Raw genomic sequence first — 21,212 nt, 5'->3', positions numbered from 1 at the left:
CATCCATGCTCTCTGGCCACTCTTTTTTTTTTGCTTGAGGCTCGAGCCGTGTGCTACTGCGGTGCAGAGAGGCCGGCTGGCCGGCCATTGTCGACTGTCCTATCGTTACCAAATGTGGCAACAAGAGCTTTACCATCTGAGAACCCTGGAAGGCTGGAAATCCGCCACGAAAAAAGGTCTCTCTTTTCGTGAATTCGTGTGGCTGGGGTACTGAACTCGTTGTAGTACTGGGCACCGGGCACTTGCTACCGCCGTGGGAGTGAGTGGAGTGACCGGAAGATCAGAGGCAGTTGTGGTTGTTGTCGCCAGCACCAGTAACAGTCACCGGTGGTGGTAAGCCACTAAGCCCTGCACCTGCTGGCGGTGTCAGAGGCGGCCATGTGCCTTGGTTGTTGCGGAGGAGGCAGCCATGCCAATGCCATCCACTCGCAGAGTCTCGCACAGGTGGGGTAGCAGGCAGCTAGAGAGACAGAGAGATGGATGCAAAAAGGGGAGCTGGCCATACCATATTGCGTGTACTGGATCGATTATTGGGAGTCTTGTCTTTCTTATCTGCTCGCTTTCGGCTTTCCTTCAGCGTCTTTTGGTTTCTGAGGCCCTGGTTCCCCCTTTCCTTCCTTCCCCACTGCCCTTGCCAGTTGCCACAGTTGCAGTGCAAGAATTTTCAGCAAGACACAGATTCTTCATTCGCCATCATCAGAAAAGGAGGTGAGATTCTTGCTCCCCCTCAACACCCCTACCCCTGGAAGCAGGTTGCAACCTGAAAGATTGGAGGGAGGGAGGGAGGGAGAAATTGGGAAAGTGGCTGTCATGATGTGTAGGGGTCCAGCACTGGAGTGGTTGACGACTTGACGGCGCTGTGGTGTGTACAGGCTGAGGGGGAGGAGGAGAAGAAGAGGAATATGATATAGATCTCAGTAAGCCGGAGATGAGGGTGAGGCAGCAGTGGCCAAGCTCTTGCTCCAGTGGGCGAGGCTGAGCTTCTTGTTCTCCCCAGTCCATCGATGCGCCGCCGCCTCCTCCTCGGCTCGCCGGATCAGCGGAGCTCCATGGCTGCTGTCCAGCGCGGTGCTGCGGATTGAGAGGCAGTACTTGGGTCTTTTGCTACAGCTTGGTTGGCGTACTTGTGTTTTTGCCTTTCTTGGTGCTAGAATGATGGCGCTGCTGTTCTCGCCATGATGGATGATCCCTCTAGTAAAAGTTCTAACTCCTCTCTGATAGCACCTTCTGTACTTCTCTGTAAATTTAATGATGCATAGTTGAGTTTGAGTGCTCAGATATGTTACTGCAAATCTGTCCAGTTTCTGCAACTCTTCATACGCCAAATCTTTTCTGTTTTTAACCTGCTTCACCCTTCCATTTTGTTGCTTTGGGATACAGCTAGGAGAACGGCTGGGATTTTTGGTTCTGGAATGGGTTCCTTTGGGATGGACTGGAGCCAGAAGGGCTCCGTGTTGTGGGATTGGGAGAATTTGCCACCGATAGGTGCAAATGGGAACCTTGTGCCGCAGGCTGAGGCCAAGTTTGCTGGCGTTGAGATCACAAGGCATGGATCAGTGCATTCTTCCTGCGGTACTTTTTCGTCCAGCTCGGAGATGGGGTATGGTTCATCTAAGAGTTCCATATCCGCGTCGATTGATTCTTCGCCCAAGGCGGGGAACAACATGGAGCTCAATTTTGCACCTGCCAGAGTGCCTGACAAGTACATACGCAAGAACACTGATTTGAGAACCTCCCCGTCATCAGTGATAGCTGTAAGCAGTGGAGAGCCGGTGCTTAGTCTGAAACTTGGCAAGAGAACCTATTTTGAAGATGCCTGTGGAGGGCAGAGTGTCAAGAGTTCACCGTCAGATTCGAGTATAGTGACTCCTCCTGCTGCTCCGGTGAAGAAGGCAAAGGCGGCTCAAAACGTGCAGAACTCATACTGTCAGGTTGAAGGTTGCAAGATTGATCTCTCTTCTGCTAAAGATTACCATCGAAAGCACAAAGTCTGTGAAGCTCATTCTAAGGCTCCCAAGGTTGTTGTTGCTGGTCTGGAGCGGCGCTTTTGTCAACAGTGTAGCCGGTGAGTTGCATTAGCTAATAAACTGAGCATCCATTTCTGTCAAAACATGTCTTATGTTTGTATTCTTGTATCCCTTGTCTTGGCATCTTTGACTAAGTTAAAGTGCTGTACTATGTTGGCTCTCCAATGCCTTGCAGGTTCCATGGTTTAGATGTCTTTGACCAGAAAAAAAGAAGCTGCCGTAGGCGTCTCAATGATCACAATGCCCGCAGACGGAAGCCACAACCTGAAGCAATTTCGTTTGGTTCATCAAGGCTCCCCGCAATGTTCTATGGTACTGGTAAGCGTTTAGTTGCCTTGTGATTTTTTGAAACTAGTGCATTGCTGTTCTTCTTTGAGCAACTATCCTGTTTAAGAATCTTTCCTTTTCATGCACGTTCGCAACTAAATACTGTAAAAACTTAGGAATACAAAGTTCAAATCTTGTGTCTGAGGTTGGCTCTGTTTTTTCACAACTCAGTGTTTTAATTTTTGAGATGTCATGACCTTTCTTACTATATGTGGCATGATGACTCTGCCAGTACTGGCATTTATGAACTCCACCTGAGGGAGTGCCACTTGTGATGATTTCTATATATAGGACAAATGCGATATCAATTAAGTTGTATTTGTTTTGTTGAGGGGTTTCATATGCTCCGTTCTTTTCAATTTAGATATCCAAGAAATGATTAAACTTTATATATCATGATGCCATCTCGCCTTACAATTATGTCTCCACATCATACTTGACTACTTTAGGACAACTTACATTGCATAATGGTACCAATAAATTGATGGTTTTGAGTCTGGAGACACTATGAAGCTGTTAAGTATCTTAATGAGCATCAGTTCAAGTTCAACAAGTGCCTGTTGAGTTCACTATATTTTCACTATTTTGTATGGAAGCAGCTTTATTGCTAATACTTAGCAAATACTTTGTTCTCTTGCTGAATCTGTTTAGAATTAGTGCTGAATTGCTACTTTCTTAACAGATCCAAGGCAACAGACAAGTCTTCTGTTTGGTCAAGCTCCTTATGGTCAAATAAGAAGCCGTGCAAGTTCTTCATGGGATAACCCTGGAGGAGCCTTCAAATTTGCAGAAACTAAAGCTTCTTGGTTAAAGCCAGCAGGAGCTACTGGTCTTGATGCCTTGCACCTATCAAGTCAGCAGGTATGGAACAACATTATGCCACATGGTGCACATCAAGATTTTGCTGGGTTCATGGCTTTCAAAGGAACCAGTGCAAAGGTCCTCAATCAAGGTAGTTTTTCCTCTCTATTATGAACTGATACAATATTAAAAAGAAATGGTCCTTCACTTTCATGAAAACTATTTTCCTTAAAATCCCTGAAACGACCCGAATTCCCATTTTAGAGAATTCAAGCCTACGCACCTTCGTGATAGTCCCAGGAAGGCTATCACATGCGAATCCCTATCTCAGACAGTACAAATCCATACCAACACGGAAATATAGAATAGTAACAGAGTAACAATATCATAAATATTGAGTACAACACTTCGGCTCATGCCGGTACAAGTCCATCAGGACTGAATCATGAAAGGTAAAACATCTACGCAGCGGAAACACGTAGCGTGGCGAACAACATCTCCAGAGGCGACTTGAGCGAGGGACCATCCCTAGTCTTCCCATTCGTCGTTGTCGAAGTCATAGTCGGGCTTCGTCCTTGAAAAGCCACCATCTACCCGAGAAGCGGGTAGGCCATGTCAATTCCCAAGAGCAACAAGCCAAGGAAATGGGGGAATAATACTATATGCATGGAACAACTTATATATGGCTGTAGAGGTGTATGCAGCAGCAGCAATCAAGGATGCATCAAAGCAATACCATATCCGAGGTCAACACCTCATATCAAGGAAGTCGTCACAAGTCACCATATCCTTCACCCAAGAATCCCCAAACACACTAGGTGATGTGAGAGCTCCCTCCCCTCACATCTTAACGGCAAACGCCGGCCTATCTTAAAAAAGGGAAGGCAAAAGTAAAAATATAAGTCTAGTTAGAAGTAGCAATAGTCAATAGCACTGTCCATAACCAGTGGACACGGACTATAGCTATAGGTTTATACACTCTGCAGAGGTTGTACAATTGTACCCACACGGATGGAGCCTGAATGGTAGCGATCCGTCCAAACCCCACCTAAGTAGCGATCCGTCCAAACCCCACCTAACAGCCGGAGCCCTAGTAAGTGGATAGTACTCTCCTGTTTCCTTGAGTTTGGAACTGTCCTCAACTACTCTCGTTTCCTCGAGTTTGGAACCATCCTCAACTGTAGGGCACGCCGTCACCAGTTGAGGACCTTGAAGCTATGAAACCTACCCACGCCGAGGTGCAGTTTGGTCAGAGCAGGTCAACGCCTCGAACTCCTTACACTGGTCCTCCAATCCGCCTACAGGCTGAACACTATCCACCACTAGTCTCAGGTCGAACCCCGTCCATAACAAGACGAACGGTAAACTGACTCGGTCCTTAGGGGCTGAGAGCGAGCACTCAACTCCACAAGCATATGCCGAAGCACCTGCAACGTACAAGTACGCCACCTGCTTCTCAGTGTCAAACAAGGTACCCGCCGCGGGCGCAGGGGGTGTAAAGAGAGTCTAGAATGCTCTCCCTTGGCAAGGCACTCCCCAGTACCAACCGCGGCTCGCTCCCGCCAAAACACGTCAAGGAATCACACTCACCCAAAACAAACGCGAGAGTGTACAAGGAATCCCATCACCAAACCATGGTATATGCCTATCCATAACTCAAAAGTATGTATATGGATATAAATAAGGTGGACTAGCTAGGGTTTTGTAGCTAGTCCACAAGTAGGTAACAAGAAAAACAGGATAAACAATTATCAAGGCATGGCTAGAATCATAGGCTATGCAATCAATCATCATCCAAGCATCATAAATAAAGCGCTAGCAACTAAGCATGTATAGGATCTATATGATTGGGAGTGACATGACACCTTGTCCGTAGTTGTCGGGATCCTCCTCGGTGTAGTCGGGGTCTTGAGAGTCCTCCGGGTCGTAGCTCGGGTCTGAACAGAACGAGATACGGTGCAATATAAATTAATCGGTATTACATCTAGGCAAAAACTCCAAGAAAGCTAAATTTAGAAGATCCAAATGACATCAAACTAGCTACAAACAACACGGGCTAGATTTTACGAATTTAATGCAACTGTTTTCATATTTTTCGGAGTTCAAAGGAATTAGTTATGAATTTTTAAAGATTAAAGGATTTATTTAGTTATTTAATTAATTTCGGAAAAAACATTAATTGGGGTGACATGTGTCAGCTTCTGGTTGCGCCACGTGGTAGCACGGGAGGGTGCCACGTGTCGGCTGACGTCAGCGTTGACCGATCAACGGCCAACATTGACCCGGTCAACGGCCAAATGGGCCCCATCGGTCAGTCGGTAGGCCCCTTTGTCTGTTAGTGGGCCCGACGAGTGAGCTTGACCCTTTGACACGTCAGCGCCACGTGGCCATCCTATCCTGCGTGGCGCTACCACGTGGGGCTCATGTGGCGCAATCGTGGCCGCACAGGGTTAATCGGGATCCGGTGTGCCCGCCGGATCTCATGTGCCACACGTGGGTGGCACGCGCGCGATTGGCTGCAGCGCAACGTCGCGGCGGAGGGTGGCGGTGACCGCGCCCACGATGTTGCAGCACGGCGCGACGTCGTAGCGCGGCGTGGCTGCGGCCTGGCCAAAGGCTCTGCCGTTGGCCGCGACGAGGCAGGGTGCGACGCTGTGATGGTCGGCCAGAGGTGCCAAGGGGAGAGAAAAAGAGAGAAAGTGTGGCGACGCTCACGGTGAGGTGGGGGAGAAGAGGCACGTCGGCGTGGTGAAGGCTCGCGGAATGGCGGCGGCTTCCTTGGCGACGGCGGCAACGACTCCTTCTCCTCGGGCGGTGACGAGGCAGCTTCGGCTCCTCCTTCCCGACGCGGCGCGTCAGCTCCTCCGGCGCGACCTCCTCCTCCTCTCTCTCTTCTTTCCCCTTCTCTTCTCTTCCCCTCTTCCTTCTCCCTCTTCTCTCAACTGGTGGTGGCGGCACGAGAGACCCTAGGTGGATGGGTGAGGCCTCCCGGTCGGGGGTATTTATAGCCCTCGGCCGAGGCTAGGGCTACGGTGCGGGCGCGAGCACACGCATCCGTCCATCCTTCACGCCCGAGGGTGGCGTGGCGGCCATCCAACAGCCCGGACACTAGGGTTTGGGGCGCGGCCGGCGGGAGCTACAGGGGCACGACGGGGATTTCCCCCTCGCGGAAGGCTCCGGAAGGTCACAGGTGCGCGGCACGGAGCAGAGTGGGCGGGGGAGAGAGAGGGAGGCGGCGAGAGGTGAGGGGTAAAGCTGATAGGTGGGCCCCACCTATCAGCGGGAGAGAAAGAGAGGGCGGGGGCTGGCAGGCCGATGGGCTGGTTTCGCGGGCTGGCGTGCTGCTGGGCTATTTCGGGAAGGTTAGGCGGGCCAGGCCGGTTGGGTTACGGGCCGACCTGGTGGGTTAGATAGGTTAGATTTGTTAGTTTAGGTTTATTTTCATTTTTAGTTTGAATGTTGAATTGGATTCAAAATTCAAACATAGTCATATTTGAGATCCAAATAAAATCAAATGAAATCCAAATCACTCGTGCAAGTATGTTTTAAATTTAAATGCACAAATTTAGTTACTAGCTTTTGAATTTAGAGTTAAGAAAGAGGGTTGACCTTAAGTTTGACCATGTGTTTAAATGATCCACACATTCAAACCAAAAGTTTTAAATTTTTGCAAAAACTGGTACAATTAAAAATCACTCAATTTTGAGGGATATTACAATTCCTAACCAGGGAAAATTCATAGATAGGTGCAACAGTTAGTATTATTATTTTAGGAACCTTTCATAGAATTTATCTTTTAGATGATTCTTCAACCTGTGCGTTAGCGCATTAATGCTTCTTTGAAGCTACTAAGTTGTTAGCTAATTATAGCTAACATAATTTACAACAGCCTGACATGTAGTTTTATGAGTTCTGACACGTACCTGTATCATTTCGTACTGTTCATTGTATAAGTTTGCATCACACTAGTACATGGCATGTTTCTAAATTTGCAATATGAGAACCCTTCTTTGGAAGAGAACCTGAATGGTAGGCCACATTTTACCCCCATGTTTTCATCATGGTAAGGAAATGATTATTACCTACCATTTTTAGCAGCATCCGAGTAATCTCATTATTGTCTTTGTACTAGCTTCTTGCAACATGATTGCACCTTTTTGCTCTAGGCTTCAATGCACTAGTGTACCATTTATTTTTTGCAAGTGCTGAATTGGCAAGGATCTGCAGTCTCATCTAAAATTCATCCAGTTTATTGCAGAATTGTGACAATCAGTGGCAGCCACCTAACCTTGACTCAGCTATTTCATAGCATGGCCATAGGATACAGCACGCTAGGCAAACTTTTCAGACCACTACACCATAATTGTAGCCTCGTACAGTTTGTAGTGATCTGTGTGTAAGGTAGGTCGTAGGTGGTCTATACCATGGTTGGTTCGAAAATTTTGCATGTTTGAAGTAGATTGCACTCATGGTTGGTTCAAAAATTAGGGATGTTGTGAAATAGACTGAAGCCGCCAGGATGTTTTCCTTTTCTCGTATCGTTTGGGAAATCAGTAAGTAGCCAACTAATGTCATCCACATAGCCAATATGCTTTGGGTCCAGATTCCAGGAAAGACTCAACTGATTGATTGCTTTTAGTGCCATTCTAGAAACATTGTGCTTCTGCTGCTCAAAGTGTGTGGTTGCTAATGCTACACATCCAAGGAAGCCTTGGGGCCAGAATATTGTTATTATTCTGTTGAACGATCTAATCATCATTGATTTTGGTAGGACTATATCCTCTATAATATGATGACAAATCCTGGCTTAACTACGCTAGAGTTCTATTTACTATTAACAAGTGGACTAATTCCCAATCTATCATATAGTTGTCATGTCAGGACTTAGCTGCTTGTTTCCAAATAACCAAGACGTACAACAGTTGCCATTGCATACGTTGCAAATTACACCCTAAATACGCTTGTTCAATCAAAATTGAGGATTTTGACTATTGATGAACATAACAATATCCTGCCTTTTACCTGTCCGCAGGCGTTGAAGCTTCTGTGGTCGCCTCCGACTCAAATGGAAACCCGGATCTTCAGCGTGCTCTCTCTCTTCTGTCAAACAATTCGGCCGATGCTGGTAACAACCAGCCGACCACCCAGCTGCACCCGGGCCTGAGCGCCCTCGCCAGCACATCCAACGCAGTGATGCAACAAGCCTCACCACCAGGGCTCTGGCAAGACGGCACGGCCCTTGATCTTCATGCGCGGTTTCAGGCTCTCGATCCCATGGGCAACGGCAGTGCCATTGCAGCAGCTCACGAGCTCCAGCTCCCGAGACCGCCCTCGTACAACGGCTCCTCTTCCCACTATGACCTGACGCGCTGATGCTTCCTTCGGTTAGCGCCTCCGTGGTCGGGTTGCAAGGAATCAGACTGGTTTCTGATGTCTGAAACTCTGAATTTTGAATTGCTATGTTGTTCTGAAAAAAAATAAAGGCCCTCGCAAACTGAGGCTCGACCTGATCCGAGCCTTGCTGACATGGAAATCCCTGGCGTTGCCAGTAGCTGTGTGCTTGAATAATCCATCATACTTGTGATGCTGTTTGTGTAACTCGATTGCTTCAGCGAAGTGATCATGGACGCTTTTTGTTCAGATGCCATGAAAATACTTGTTTTTTGATGTTGATCATCTGCTGTTCTCTCCACAACGTGGGCTTCCACGCCGCCGGGACAACCATTGCTGGCCTACAGCATGCGGATGACGCGGCGGCGCTGGACCTAGGCGGCCACGGCTGCCCCTGCCACCGCCTCGCGCATCGCCCGCGAGCCCCGCCTCCTTCCCCTCTCCGGCGCCAGCCTCCATCGCAACACATAAGGCCAAACGATCAGCCTTGACCGCCGGCCAATCCATCCTCCCATTCCTCCGTCGTGGGCCGCGCCGCTGGTTTCGTCGGAAAGAGGGAAGAGGCGTTAAATTGCATAGAGAAGTTTTCAAAAGGATCCCTCTTTCCATATTTTATTTCTAGAACTACCCCCAATCGGATCGCGATCCATCTAGGGACCGATTTTGAACCATCCGATCAGTCCTGTGCGGCTTAGAGCGGCAGAACAAAAAACCAACGCCGGTATTTTTTCAAATTACACCTTATTATTGAAGTTCCGTCAAAATATGCCCCCAAACTGGATCGCCATTAATAATCGCGATCCAACTTGGGGTCCATATCAACCATTCGATCGGATACATGCGGCTGTGATCGAGGCAGGAAAAAGAAGCAGCGACATTTTTCCAAAAAGGCCCCCTTTTCTGACGTCAGCCTTCAAGTCCACGACAGCGACGACGCCACTGGCCCACCGCGCTCTACAACCACCAGCAAGCGAAGTTTCCACTGAGCTTCTGGAAGAAAAGCCTCCACCAGTTCACTGCTGCCGGCCGCCGGCCGCCGCCGCCAGCCAACTACCCATGGCCCCACCAGTTCGCGGCGCACTACAGCAACCACCCGCAAGCGCAGCAGCTCCCACTAACCTTCTGGAGCAGGAGCCTTCGCCGCCGGCCGTCGCAGAGCCCACCACCCATGGCTTCCGGTTCCGGCGAAGAGCTCCACGGCCACGAGGATGAGGACTACGGCGACGCGGCCACCATGGAGGCGCTGCGGCAGCTGCGCGCGGGATACGCCTGGGCGGACGTGGCGTCGCTCGAGCCGGCGTCGGCGGCGGGCCGCGCCGTGCGCGTGCGCGGAGCGGCGCAGGCGGTGCGCGCCGTGGGGCGGCGCGTGGCGTTCCTCGTGCTGCGGCAGGGGGCAGCCACCGTGCAGTGCGTGGTGTCCGGCGGCGATGGTGGGATGGCGCGGTTCGCGGCCGGGCTGAGCCGGGAGTCGGTGGTGGACGTGGCTGGCGTCGTGTCGCTGCCACGGGAGCCCGTCCGCGGCACCACCCAGCAGGTGCTCGACGTTTTGACCCTGTCGATTCCGAGTCGATGTTCTTTCGCCACCGATCACGCCTGCTTACGCCCGCATGTGGTGATTGGTGAACAGCTCGTGGAGATCCAGGTGGAGAAGCTCCACTGCATCAGCAGGGCCGTCCCCAACCTCCCGATCAGCGTCGCTGCCGCCGCGCGGAGCAAGGAAGATGTCGCAAGAGCCAAAGCTGTAAGCTCCTGGCTGCAGATCCTCGGCAACTTCTTCTTGCAATTCCCTGCTACTACGTGCATGATGAAATTCACTGCAAACATGCGTGTGCCACATGTATCCACAGGCCGGGGAGCAGCTTGTTCATGTCGGGCAGGACAAGCGGCTGGACTACCGGGTGATCGACCTCCGCACCGCCGCCAACCAGGCCATCTTCCGCGTCCAATGCCAAGTCGAAAACGTAAGCTCTAGAAAATTTGCTGAAGGACTCACTCACAAAATCCACTCCTAGCTAGCTAATCTTTTGTCAAACAATTTGAAGAAACGTTTCGATCTGAAGAACACGCCGATGAAAAAATTGCCGTACGTGCAGGTGTTCAGGCAGGTGCTGCTGTCGGAAGGGTTCGTTGGCATCCACACGCCGAAGCTGCTCGGCGGGTCGAGCGAGGGCGGCGCGGCGGTGTTCAAGCTGGACTACAACGGGCAGCCGGCGTGCCTGGCGCAGTCGCCGCAGCTGCACAAGCAGATGGCGGTGTGCGGTGGCTTCGAGCGCGTCTTCGAGGTGGGACCCGTGTTCAGGGCCGAGGGCTCCGACACCCACCGCCACCTCTGCGAGTTCGTCGGCCTCGACGTCGAGATGGCGCTCAGGGACCATTATTCCGAGGTGAGGGTGCCTGAGCCTGACTGCCTGCCGGTTCTTCTTCGTCTCTACTGTTTCTGAGTCCATCTACGTCGAATGGTTTGGTTTGGTTTGGCTCTTCTTGAATTCTCCTGTGTGTGGCAGGTGTGCGATGTTGTGGATCGGCTGTTCGTCGCCATGTTTGATCATCTGAACAAGAACTGCGCCAAGGAGCTCGAGGCCATCCAGAGGCAGTACCCCTTCAAACCGTTAAAGGCAAGCATTTGCATTTCATGTTGTCAGTGTCAGATTCAGATACACGATTGGTTTCAGATTCTAACCGATCGTTGTGTTGATGCTTGTTGCAGTACTTGGAGACGACGCTGCGGCTCGACTACGACGAAGGCATCCGAATGCTGCAGGAAGCCGGGGTCCACGTCGACCCCATGGGGGACCTCAACACTGAGGCCGAGAAAAAGCTGGGCGAGCTTGTTCGAGACAAGTAATAATGAGCCTGCTCCTCTCCTGTCAGTCTGTCAGCCATTCAGCATTGCGTGCTTGACCTGGGTAGAATTAAACCATGACAGGTACGGCACGGAGTTCTACATGCTCTGCCGGTACCCGTCGGCGGTGAGGCCGTTCTACACCATGCCCTGCTCCGACGACCCACGGTACAGCTGCTCCTTCGACGTCTTCGTCCGGGGCGAGGAGATCATCTCGGGGGCGCAGAGGGTGCACGACCCGGAGCTCCTGGCGGCGCAGGCGGAGGCGCGGGGCATCGACGTCGGCACCATCGCCGCCTACGTCGACTCGTTCCGGTACGGCGCGCCGCCGCACGGCGGGTTCGGCGTCGGGCTGGAGCGGGTGGTGATGCTCTTCTGCGGCCTCGGCAACATCAGGAAGACGTCGCTCTTCCCTCGCGACCCCAGGAGGCTGGCGCCATGACCCCAGCTCCATGCCCCTGTCATGTGGACCCCCCGTGCATATCAAAACGCACATAAATAATAAGCTGACACGTATGTTCGTAAGGGTTGGGTTGCTTCTCCCAACTTTGCTCAGGATCGACTCTGTGAGGCTGGCATGAGCAAAATTACATGGCACAAGACATCTAACATTGCAAGCTGTTTCGAGACTAGTGCAACTCAGGATACATCATCAATTGCACAAGAAGGGAGCAGCAGAATCCATGTAGCGACCTGAAACTAGCTACATTATTCACCCCCATTCGATATACATTATTGGAACTAGGAGCAGTCCATGAACGTAGCTAATTATTCGACCTACTAGACTCACAGAAGCTGATTCATGAGACAGGTCTCCCTCCCATTCGAGCAAGTAGCTAGACAGCAAGACAGTCCTTGGGGTGCCAAGGCAGAGCGACAAAGAGCCATTCCGTCTAGTCCATGGGGCGTTACTGCTTGCCAGCGCCGAGGACTAGGCACCGGTACTCTCCCAGAGCCCAAATCGGGAAGATGTTCCTGTACTGGGAGTAACTGATCATGCAGTTCTTGTTGAAGACTCCTATGATCTCCTGTGTTATGCGGAGCAAAAGGTTATTCATCGTCTAAGGAGGACTGCAATTAGTTATGGGATTAAAAAGAAACTGTGATACATACAAATATCGGTTTATCCTGGTTATTAATAAGACAAAAAAAAAATCTGAGATACCTAAAACAATCGGATGTTTAGATATCCAGAAAAATGAGGAGATTATGAAGCGTCAATTGGTACACCAACAACATATATATCTAGAATGTTCCAACCGCTTTGCTTCTAGAGCAAAGTTTTAAATTGATGACATGTGAGATGGAATAATGCATGTGTGTTAATATTTCCATAGATCGATTGTTACTTACTTGTTGAGGAAATTCTCCGTCCTCTGATTGCAAGTTGATCAAAACCTTCGCCGCTCTGTGCAGAGGTGTTGGATCTCTCGCAGCCTGTATGGACGAGATTTAAGTACCATTTCTGAATGTGCACATCGTACAAGAGTATCAAAAGCCACAAGCTAAATTAAACAAAGCAGACCTGTCCTGCGCCAATCAGTGCCAGCATGGCCCAACCAGTGTTCACTGCATGAGCTCGCTTGCCTTTGAGATTGGTGTAAACCTGAATGAGTGCAAGTTAAACGAGGATTAGTGCAAAGGTCTTTCCAATTCCCAAGAAGGCTACATGCATATAAGAATTATCACCGTGCTACTGTTTTTACTCACTAGCAGGCCAGCATTTCAACTGCTATCTACTTGTGCCAAACTATTCAGATAAATAGTGTGCTCGAAATATAAACAGGTTTTCTCTGGGATTAGTATCCACTGGTGACTAATTATATTTTCCTACATTAAATCCAAAACCTGGTTGAACAAAAAATCCTGACTACAGCACACAGATGATGAAAATTGGAATAGCTAAACATAGTGCAGCAAGCAGCATTGCAAGTATATCCATGATATTGGCAATGGTTAAGTGCTGTTAAATTCTAAAGAAACTGCTAGAGGTGAATTTACCTGGTCTTGAGACGACAAATAGCTTTCTCCCCAACCACCGGAAGGAAGCTCTTTTGATAACAGAAATTCACATGCCTTTCTGATTGCAGGACTGCTCTCAAATGTCCTACCAGCAGCAACTAATCCCTTCACACCAAACCAAGTGCCGTAGGTGAAACAAACAGCCCAAGAGCCATACCTGTTGGAAAACATTGAAACAAATAGAGAACAATGTAGAACTATTTGGAAGCACCTTATAAAATAATATACAATTGCTGATAAATACTGACCATGAGCCGTCGCTTTTCTGAATACTCTCAATGAAACTAGCAGCTTTGCTGATACAGCTGTCTACCTCTTTCCTGCGGTGCCCAGGGTAGAGCTTTCTGAATGATGTCAGGGCCTGAATCGCTGCTGATGTACATTCAACATACCTGCCAGGTGAGTATTAATTTGTTTTCAGTTTGTTTTATACATAAAAATCAGCAAAGAGAAAAGTTATCGCTTCTTACGGGTAATCAATCACAATGTCCCCAAAGGTCTCAGCAGGATTAATAAGCTGAGTAATTTAAGAAAGAATGTCAATATAGATGAAACGTGAAAGATTCAAGGAATGATGAACATTTTATTCTTGAAACAGAACATATTATTAACTTGTATTTGTATTCAATGGCAAACAGAAATAACTAAGAAATCTACAGTGTCCTGATTAACTTGGCAATTGGTGTTATATGATTCCAGTTTCTTCAGAGAGTAAATAGGCGTATAACTTCTCAATTCAGAGGAACCATGACAAACATTAATTTAAAAAAAATTGCCATGCACAAGCAATAAAAAAAAGAGGGGGGGGGGGGTCCACAAAAAAGGTTTGCCACCTACCTCCAACCAGGGATAAGACCTTGTGAGCTCATATGTTGCAAAACCACCATTATCATTCTGTAAAGTTTAACAAAAACTTGTGAGGCATGGTCCATCCAACAGAAGACATGCATGTGATTTATTCAAATCACAGATACATAAAAACAAGGGAATCAAAGAGAAAGTGCAGAAAACAAAAGCTTGATTTCAGTGTTCGATACAATACTTTAATAAGAATGCCTACAATTTAACATTCACCATTTCGTCATAAATTGATTCAACAGCAACAATTGAGAAATGCAGTAAAAACATTCAAAGATACTTACCATATAAGACATCAGACAACTGACAGCATCATAAAATTGATTAGCTTCCAGCGATTCACCAACAATTTCAGGAGAAATCTTTGATAACAATAATGAGGCCTGGAGTAAAAGAAAACAAAATATTAAATATTTAAAACAAATAATTATAACAATGTCACTACAGTCTCAAGAATACTGGAACATACATGACAAGGAAAAAAAGCTAAACCTCATCACACATGAGAGCTAAATTTTACCCGTATAGTTTGGCAACACAGAAAGAGTTGAGATGCTGAAAGAATAAAGGATCCTAATCTCAAAAGAGAAAAATTTGAATTTCTAAAGTAAATTTCCTCATTGGTATTGCTAATGATCTAACTCACCTTCAGTCCTTCTGCAGTACAATCCGATATAGGCCAACCATGATCGGCAGTAGAGAATGGCCATGCACCTTTAGATTTGTGGCGGTACCAGTCATCCAGATTTCCAGGGCAGTCGTCACGAACCTTTCACAATAAATACCCATTTATCAGTACTGTAAATGGATCTAATGTTGAACCATGTAGATGAACAAGCATGTACAATGTACCTGTGAATTCTTAAGGAAGTTGTGTGCTAGTTTAAGGGTGGTACCAAACTCTTCAATGAGGTTGGTAGCCACAATGGCTTGAACTGTGAAAGCTGTATCCCAAAGCTGGCTGCCATTATAACCCTATAGTGGAAAGAGTTAGCTGGATTAAAGATGCCAAAACAATTTGCCAATCCCATTAAGAGACAGTGAAGTATTTTATGTTGACAGGTTCGCTGTTGCAGTAGCTGCCTAATGGAAAGTTAATTAAGTACAAAGAAATGGGGCACAGGACAAGAAATAATCACCTGCATCTTCATGCCATCTTCAGCGAGCCACAAGTAATCATAGATTCGTGGAATGTGGAGTTTGAAGGCCTCTGAGTTTGGATCTTCAATCCAGCAAGCAAGCATATTTAATACCTGCATAGAATTTCTTGCAGCAATCAGTTGAACAACGCTTAAAGAAATAATCAAGAAATGTTATGCTAATCCAGTAATCAAGGTATACACTTCTGGTCAGCGTTTCATAACCTGAGAGCATGACCCGCACATCATCAATTTTGCAGAAGTGGTGTTAACAGAAGTGGCAGACAGAGTCAGAAATACACTATGCTCATGACTTGAGGAATCCAACTTATACATAAATTACAAAAAATGTTGAAGAAAGAATACAAGTTTCACAAGATGTAATCATAGTGCACATGAAGGTGGCAGAAGTGCCAAATCACAGAACCTGCAGTTACAATTATAATATTAACAGAAAGCAGTGGTGGGGATATTTTTAGTTCTCATAGACAGTTCAGGAGAAAGTAATGTGGCAAAAAGGGTGAAGATGGTATGGGGGAGGCTTCATCATTGCAATGCAAGTAAAAGCTGCAAGTTAAAGGAAGAACTGAAATCGCAAGTGCCTCAGCTTTCCTTTCTAATTGGAAAGCAAATAAGTCTATATTAAAGTTGACAGCATATGGCCTTGTGACATAGCGAAGTTCTTATGATGCTTGCAGTAAGAACAAGACAAAACAAGACTCCACTTCCTTTTGTAAAGGTTCAACAAGCAATCATAGCCCTCAATTTACCTTGTTTACAGGACCAATGCAAATGTATCGAGTGTTCTCATCTTCATAGTGAACATGCTGCATGACAGTTTCCAGAGCTTTCTCCCTCAATTTGCTCCCAGGCCAATGCAACATTACTGGTTCAACAAATTTATGGAGCGTGGCCCATAAGACATCTTGAACGAATGGGTGTGGATAGTACAGATCTTCCTGCAGCACAAGAATATCAAAACTCCTTCAGACAGAACAAACAAGGTCATACATGGATTTCTGACAGACAAAGGAAGATAAACATGAAAGTCCATATAAGCTTCCGGAACTAAGCAACTTTTCAAATAGCATCACTTGCCAATTAATGACTGCTATGAACAAAAGGGATTTCAATACACATTTGCGTGAAACTGTGAAAGATGGATCCTAAACTTATTACAGATCTAGATCACTGAGCCATCGGTGGTGATAACTGGTATCCCTCCATTTGAAATTATAAGGTTTATTTTGTTTCGTTAGGACAATCCCTTGACCAACAATTACTCTATTAATACATAACTTTTGTGACACAAAGTTGATGTCACTATATTTGTAGTAAAAATACCTTCTTATGATTATACTTACAACTATCACATACATGAAATAATAATAGAATAATTATTGGTCAAAACCCGAATGAAATGAAATACGCCTTGTAAAAATGGGGGAGTAAATTACATGCTCTTGTGAAGTACTATTACCACCGTTTTCAAATAACTGTCAAACTTTACTATTCAAAGTAAATGGAGGGAGTATTTCCTCCATCAAGCACTGCAGAAGAGTCTGCTAAGTATGAAAAAGTGTCGAAGAAAAATCTCTAAGCTTGTTGACAGCTTATATATTCAAGTAGTGAGCTATGAGTATGAGTCAAAGCCACATTCTGCCACAGAAATTTCTGAAATGTATTATTTAGCACAAGCATGGTTACCACGAGGTTGAGTCAGCAGCAAAACATACTCTTTTGGCAGTGGGATTTCTGAAAAGGGAGTAAGGACAACATTGGCCTCACAAGATCACCTTGGGGACTAATAGATAACTTCATGGCACCTCATGCAATGAACTTGCGCCATGATTTGGCCCATATGTATCAATGCCTATAAGAAAGGATAAGCATAAAGTTAACAAACCTTAGCACATTGATTGCGGGCCATGTCCCAATCAATCTTGCTGTAAGGGTCTTTGAAGAGTTCCTTTCTTAATTCCAACACAAGCGGCGTGATTCGGCCGACAAACCTCTTCCCATAAATGTAACACATCGGCAAATACACCATCCGACAATGACACCACATCCTCCCTGTAAGAAAATGTAAACCAAAATAGAGTATCAGCACGGAACAACATAGCAACCAAGAATAGACTACTGTTAAGAATACGGTACTGCAAAGCAGTTTGATTGTTGGCCTATTAAAAATGAAAAAAGATTGATATACAAATGAAAAATCTTATAATGCAAGATCAGTGGCGATTGTAATATTCAATTTGGGTCAAAAAACTGTTGTGAGATCTTCAATGCATACTGTTTAGTGTAAACAGCCTTCAGGATTGAAATACCCCTGACTACAGTAGTAGTATCAACTTAGCAATCTTTACCACTATGTGATAGAATTTATACGTGTATAGACACTGGAAGTACATGGAGAAAAGAAAGTAGAACCTGGATGAAATGGCAGGAGATATGGTAGCAGCCATACTTCTGGTGGCACCGGGTTGTTACCAGACCATTCAAACACACCAAGTACCTTAAATAAGCCAGGGAATTAGACAGATCAAAGAAGGTGGAAGCAGCTCATAAATAAATAAATAAATAAGAGTACCCTACCGAGAGCCAAAACTTTCCCCATGATGTTATATATGTTGCTCCACCATGGTCTAAAATCCAGTTTCGACCTTTCTCCATGGCTCCATCTCCACTATCTGGTCCCTCTCCAAGCAACCTCAAACTAACATAGGTCAGTGCTGAGCCAAACATAGTACTTGGGCCCTCTATGTGCAAGCCCCAACCGCCATCTTCATTCTATACTAGCAGTAACTAAAAATTAGATTACATTTAGCCACTGTAGGGTTGATAGATCTAGAACTGAATCCTTGCCTGATGATTATAAAGATATCGGCGGATCTCCTTCTGGTGTTCTGATGATAAGACAGTGTTCAGTGCTCCACTCACATACAATGTTATGATCTGGGTGAAGGTAAAACACAATTAGTAGCTTTCATGTAGACCAAGAGACATGAAACATACTTTCCTTATGATCTAAAATGAGACATTGCACGTTCCTATTTCAGGAGTTAACTAAACTGGTACTCACATTCAATCCAAAAAGAAATTGGATCTCATACAACAAGAGATATAGCAAGTGAGAAAGAAGAATATATCAATTTCTTCTTAGCCATATAGCAAGATTAAACACATACTTGCAGAAATGCATATCCAAGTGAAAAGAAAGTTCAACATATCACTACAGAGTTCAAGTTAGTACCAAGCCTGGCATAAGGAACATAGGACCACCATAATCCCCAGGCCAGTGTCCATCATGTGCTTGGAGAGTAGAAAAACGGCTGATTGCTCTTTTCAATGTAGTCGATACGGCTTCCTCCGTAACATCTTCGTTCTCATCCAGCTTGATTGCTGGAAGGTCCAGCTTAAGAGGATTTTCTTTAGCAAACTGCAGTACGTAAAAGAGAAGATATGCTTCAAATTTACAGGGAAGTGGAGCACTGAAACAGGGACTGCAGAAGAGAATAATTTTTTAAGAGTTTACAGAAATCACTGAGCGCAAACTGAATTATATAGTTGATAAAACAATACTCCATGTTAACCCTTTTGCGTGGTACTAATACAGTAATATCTCCATGGACAGTGAAAAAGGTCACTGTAGTCTGTAGTAAAGAGACCAAGCATAGCTGATACTGAAGTACCCAATATTACCATGGACAGTGATATTCAATACCCGTAGAGCTCCATTTTTAGGCATTTTGCACGGTACATGAATATTACCATGGGCAGTGAAAGGTCACTGTGGTAAATGAAACAGTCCAGAGCAAAGGCGTGGCTGATAGAAAGCGCCCATAACAGCCGTATGATGTGTGATGGTACATAGGACGGTTGCAAATTGCAAACTGAACCAATCAGTAAAGTAAGCTAAAAGGAGCACATCGCCGGACTGAGACAAGACGAAGGCTGTGATGCTACCCTGCAACCTGCGAGAGCCCCATCCCGGCTCACATACCGCGCATTAAAACCTTCGAGAATCCCAAGAACACAAGTTCAGTTCACCCGCTCCGCATTGAAAGCCGGTGGTGGAGGTTAAGGGGCATGACCCCGTAGGCCCCACGAGAATCTGCGAAGCAACACCCTCTCCGCCGCTTGTTCCAGTCAAACGCACGGCACGGCGGAGCACGACCGCACCACGCCACCGATCGCCCCGCCCGATCGGCCGAGACGGCGACATGCACGCGGCCGCGGAAGCCGCAGCCGGGGCGAGCGGCAGCGGGGGACCATGCCCGTACCGTACAAAGGCATTACCTGGATGCGCATGGGGAGGTCGGCGCTGTGCTTGAGGTCGTGCCTCCGCTCGGCGAAGGCCCTGCGCGCGGCGTCGACGGCGGGGTCGGGCTCGGCGGCGGCGTCGAACTCCCAGACCTGGCGGCCGACGTGGCCGTTCTTCGTGCGCAGCCAGGGGTCCCCGCCCCCCTCCGCGATCTTCAGCCGCCACATCTCCTCCTCCTTCCCCCCCGCAATGCAGCAGTGCCGGCGGCGGAAGGGGAGTGGCGCGAGATCCCGATCCGCGGCCCGGCCCGCCCTCGTGCGCGCGCTGCGTGGCTCCCCGCGCTCCCCTCCTCACTCAGGTGGGTGGACGCAGCTGCCTGGCTCGTGAGGCGACGAGAGCAGGGGGGGTCTGATTTGGAATTTGGGTGGGGGGTTTGGCTGCCGTTTTGTTGTTTCGCGTCGTCGTGGCGGATCGTGGTGGGTGGGCCTGCCGGCGGCCTGGATGCTCGTGGCGGGGCCCACGTAACGCAAGTCCCGTCCCGGGGGCTGGCCCACGTCGCCGTCCGCTCCGCCCGCATGCTGCCGCGCATCTGGCGGATCCACTGGAAATGTCCTCGGTCCACTCGAGGGAGCGAGGAGGGATGCCGCCACGCTCGTAAGAATGGCGAATGTTTAGTTACGTCACGCCAAGTGTTCCTTCTGAAAAAGATGTCAAGCACTAGTAGCCTAGTAGGTGGGGGATAGGGCACCCTTTATTTTTTTTTTCTGAATAGGGTACCCGCTATTTAATACTCCCCTATCCTAAATTACTATTTATTTTATTTTAACTTTTCTAAGTGCTACCTCTGATTCTTTTTATTTGACGTTTCCGACATGTAAAAAGAACTGGTCGCAGGTCAAAGGAGGTGTCTGAAACATCAAATATAACGAACCGGAGGTAGTGCATAACTTTTGCTACGTCTATGTGCTTAGAAAAAGCTAAAATGAATAGTAATTCAAGATGGGGGAGTAACTCCATCAGTTTATTGTTCATAATAGTAATACTTAGGACAATACTTCGTTTCAAAAAAATACTTAGGACAATACCTTCATAATTATACCACTAAGAGCAACTCCAAGAGGCTGCTAATCTTACCCCCAATACATTTTTTAGGAAAAAAAGGAGAAAAAACGAACTCCAACAATCCACCCAAACCTTCCCTAATTTTTTAGCAACGCTAAAAAACAGCCTACCACCGCGTATATTTTAGCGTTGGCATTCCTCCCCCAATCTTGATTCCCACACGCTCGCACGTCCCTTCCGATGGACCCAATACGATGATGTGGCCTGTTTTAAAATATTAGAGGCTATTTATTAGCGATCTGCTGTGGATTGATATGTTTTTGGGGAAAATTTTTTTTTGGAAGAACCCCCAATATATAGTTTTGGGAAAGAATTTTTTGGAGTACTCTTGGAGTTGCTCTTACATCATTTAAATGCGTGATGGGAAAGCATAGCTACACGGATTTTTTTTTGTTTCAGTGCGAAGCTAAATTTCG

The 21,212-nt window shown here is 47.1% G+C and overlaps 3 protein-coding genes across 5 annotated transcripts; 2 read left to right on the top strand and 1 right to left on the bottom strand.

Annotated features, from left to right (window-relative positions):
* The first annotated feature begins 285 nt into the window (after positions 1-285).
* LOC101753019 (squamosa promoter-binding-like protein 3) lies at positions 286-8,822 on the top strand. Of its 3 annotated transcripts, XM_004951871.3 has the most exons (6): positions 571-708; positions 873-1,194; positions 1,381-2,065; positions 2,203-2,345; positions 3,037-3,306; positions 8,188-8,646. In XM_004951871.3, the coding sequence occupies exons 2-6, from the start codon at positions 1,176-1,178 to the stop codon at positions 8,526-8,528; spliced, it is 1,458 nt and encodes a 485-aa protein (XP_004951928.1). In that variant the 5' UTR covers positions 571-708; positions 873-1,175; the 3' UTR covers positions 8,529-8,646. The 3 variants fall into 3 exon arrangements, with proteins under 3 accessions (XP_004951926.1, XP_004951927.1, XP_004951928.1); XM_004951869.3 differs by lacking the exon at positions 873-1,194 and having other exon boundaries at positions 286-708; positions 8,188-8,822; XM_004951870.3 differs by having other exon boundaries at positions 568-1,194.
* Positions 8,823-8,979: 157 nt separating this feature from the next.
* LOC101753967 (aspartate--tRNA ligase 2, cytoplasmic) lies at positions 8,980-11,913 on the top strand. The gene is made up of 7 exons (XM_004951872.2): positions 8,980-10,080; positions 10,174-10,287; positions 10,394-10,507; positions 10,640-10,930; positions 11,051-11,161; positions 11,254-11,387; positions 11,473-11,913. Exons 1-7 carry the CDS (start codon positions 9,715-9,717, stop codon positions 11,828-11,830), a joined length of 1,488 nt encoding a protein of 495 aa, XP_004951929.1. The 5' UTR covers positions 8,980-9,714; the 3' UTR covers positions 11,831-11,913.
* A 65-nt stretch (positions 11,914-11,978) lies between these two features.
* On the bottom strand, positions 11,979-20,090 carry LOC101754363 (cycloartenol synthase). The gene is made up of 18 exons (XM_004951873.3): positions 19,710-20,090; positions 18,664-18,849; positions 18,276-18,365; positions 18,006-18,200; positions 17,841-17,925; positions 17,314-17,480; positions 16,178-16,366; positions 15,408-15,521; positions 15,121-15,243; positions 14,915-15,037; positions 14,553-14,651; positions 14,248-14,304; positions 13,881-13,927; positions 13,659-13,802; positions 13,390-13,567; positions 12,914-12,994; positions 12,742-12,825; positions 11,979-12,416 (listed from the first exon to the last, which is right to left on the bottom strand). The coding sequence occupies exons 1-18, from the start codon at positions 19,899-19,901 to the stop codon at positions 12,297-12,299; spliced, it is 2,274 nt and encodes a 757-aa protein (XP_004951930.1). The 5' UTR covers positions 19,902-20,090; the 3' UTR covers positions 11,979-12,296.
* Positions 20,091-21,212: the final 1,122 nt, after the last annotated feature.

The sequence above is a fragment of the Setaria italica genome, chromosome I (assembly GCF_000263155.2).
Source record: "Setaria italica strain Yugu1 chromosome I, Setaria_italica_v2.0, whole genome shotgun sequence".
In the NCBI taxonomy this organism is placed as follows: Eukaryota; Viridiplantae; Streptophyta; class Magnoliopsida; order Poales; family Poaceae; genus Setaria; species Setaria italica.
This window is presented reverse-complemented; position numbering and strand designations above follow the sequence as displayed.

Coding starts and splice junctions, on each gene's coding strand:
- LOC101753019 (XM_004951869.3), top strand. CDS start 477: ATGGATGCAAAAAGGGGAGCTGGCCATACCATATTGCGTGTACTGGAT. Junction 709..1,380: donor CGCCATCATCAGAAAAGGAG/GTGAGATTCTTG, acceptor TTTGGGATACAG/CTAGGAGAACGGCTGGGATT. Junction 2,346..3,036: donor CGCAATGTTCTATGGTACTG/GTAAGCGTTTAG, acceptor CTTTCTTAACAG/ATCCAAGGCAACAGACAAGT.
- LOC101753967 (XM_004951872.2), top strand. CDS start 9,715: ATGGCTTCCGGTTCCGGCGAAGAGCTCCACGGCCACGAGGATGAGGAC. Junction 10,081..10,173: donor TCCGCGGCACCACCCAGCAG/GTGCTCGACGTT, acceptor ATTGGTGAACAG/CTCGTGGAGATCCAGGTGGA. Junction 10,931..11,050: donor TCAGGGACCATTATTCCGAG/GTGAGGGTGCCT, acceptor TGTGTGTGGCAG/GTGTGCGATGTTGTGGATCG.
- LOC101754363 (XM_004951873.3), bottom strand. CDS start 19,901: ATGTGGCGGCTGAAGATCGCGGAGGGGGGCGGGGACCCCTGGCTGCGC. Junction 16,367..17,313: donor CCCGCAATCAATGTGCTAAG/GTTTGTTAACTT, acceptor CTTGTGCTGCAG/GAAGATCTGTACTATCCACA. Junction 15,522..16,177: donor GCATTGGTCCTGTAAACAAG/GTAAATTGAGGG, acceptor AATTCTATGCAG/GTATTAAATATGCTTGCTTG.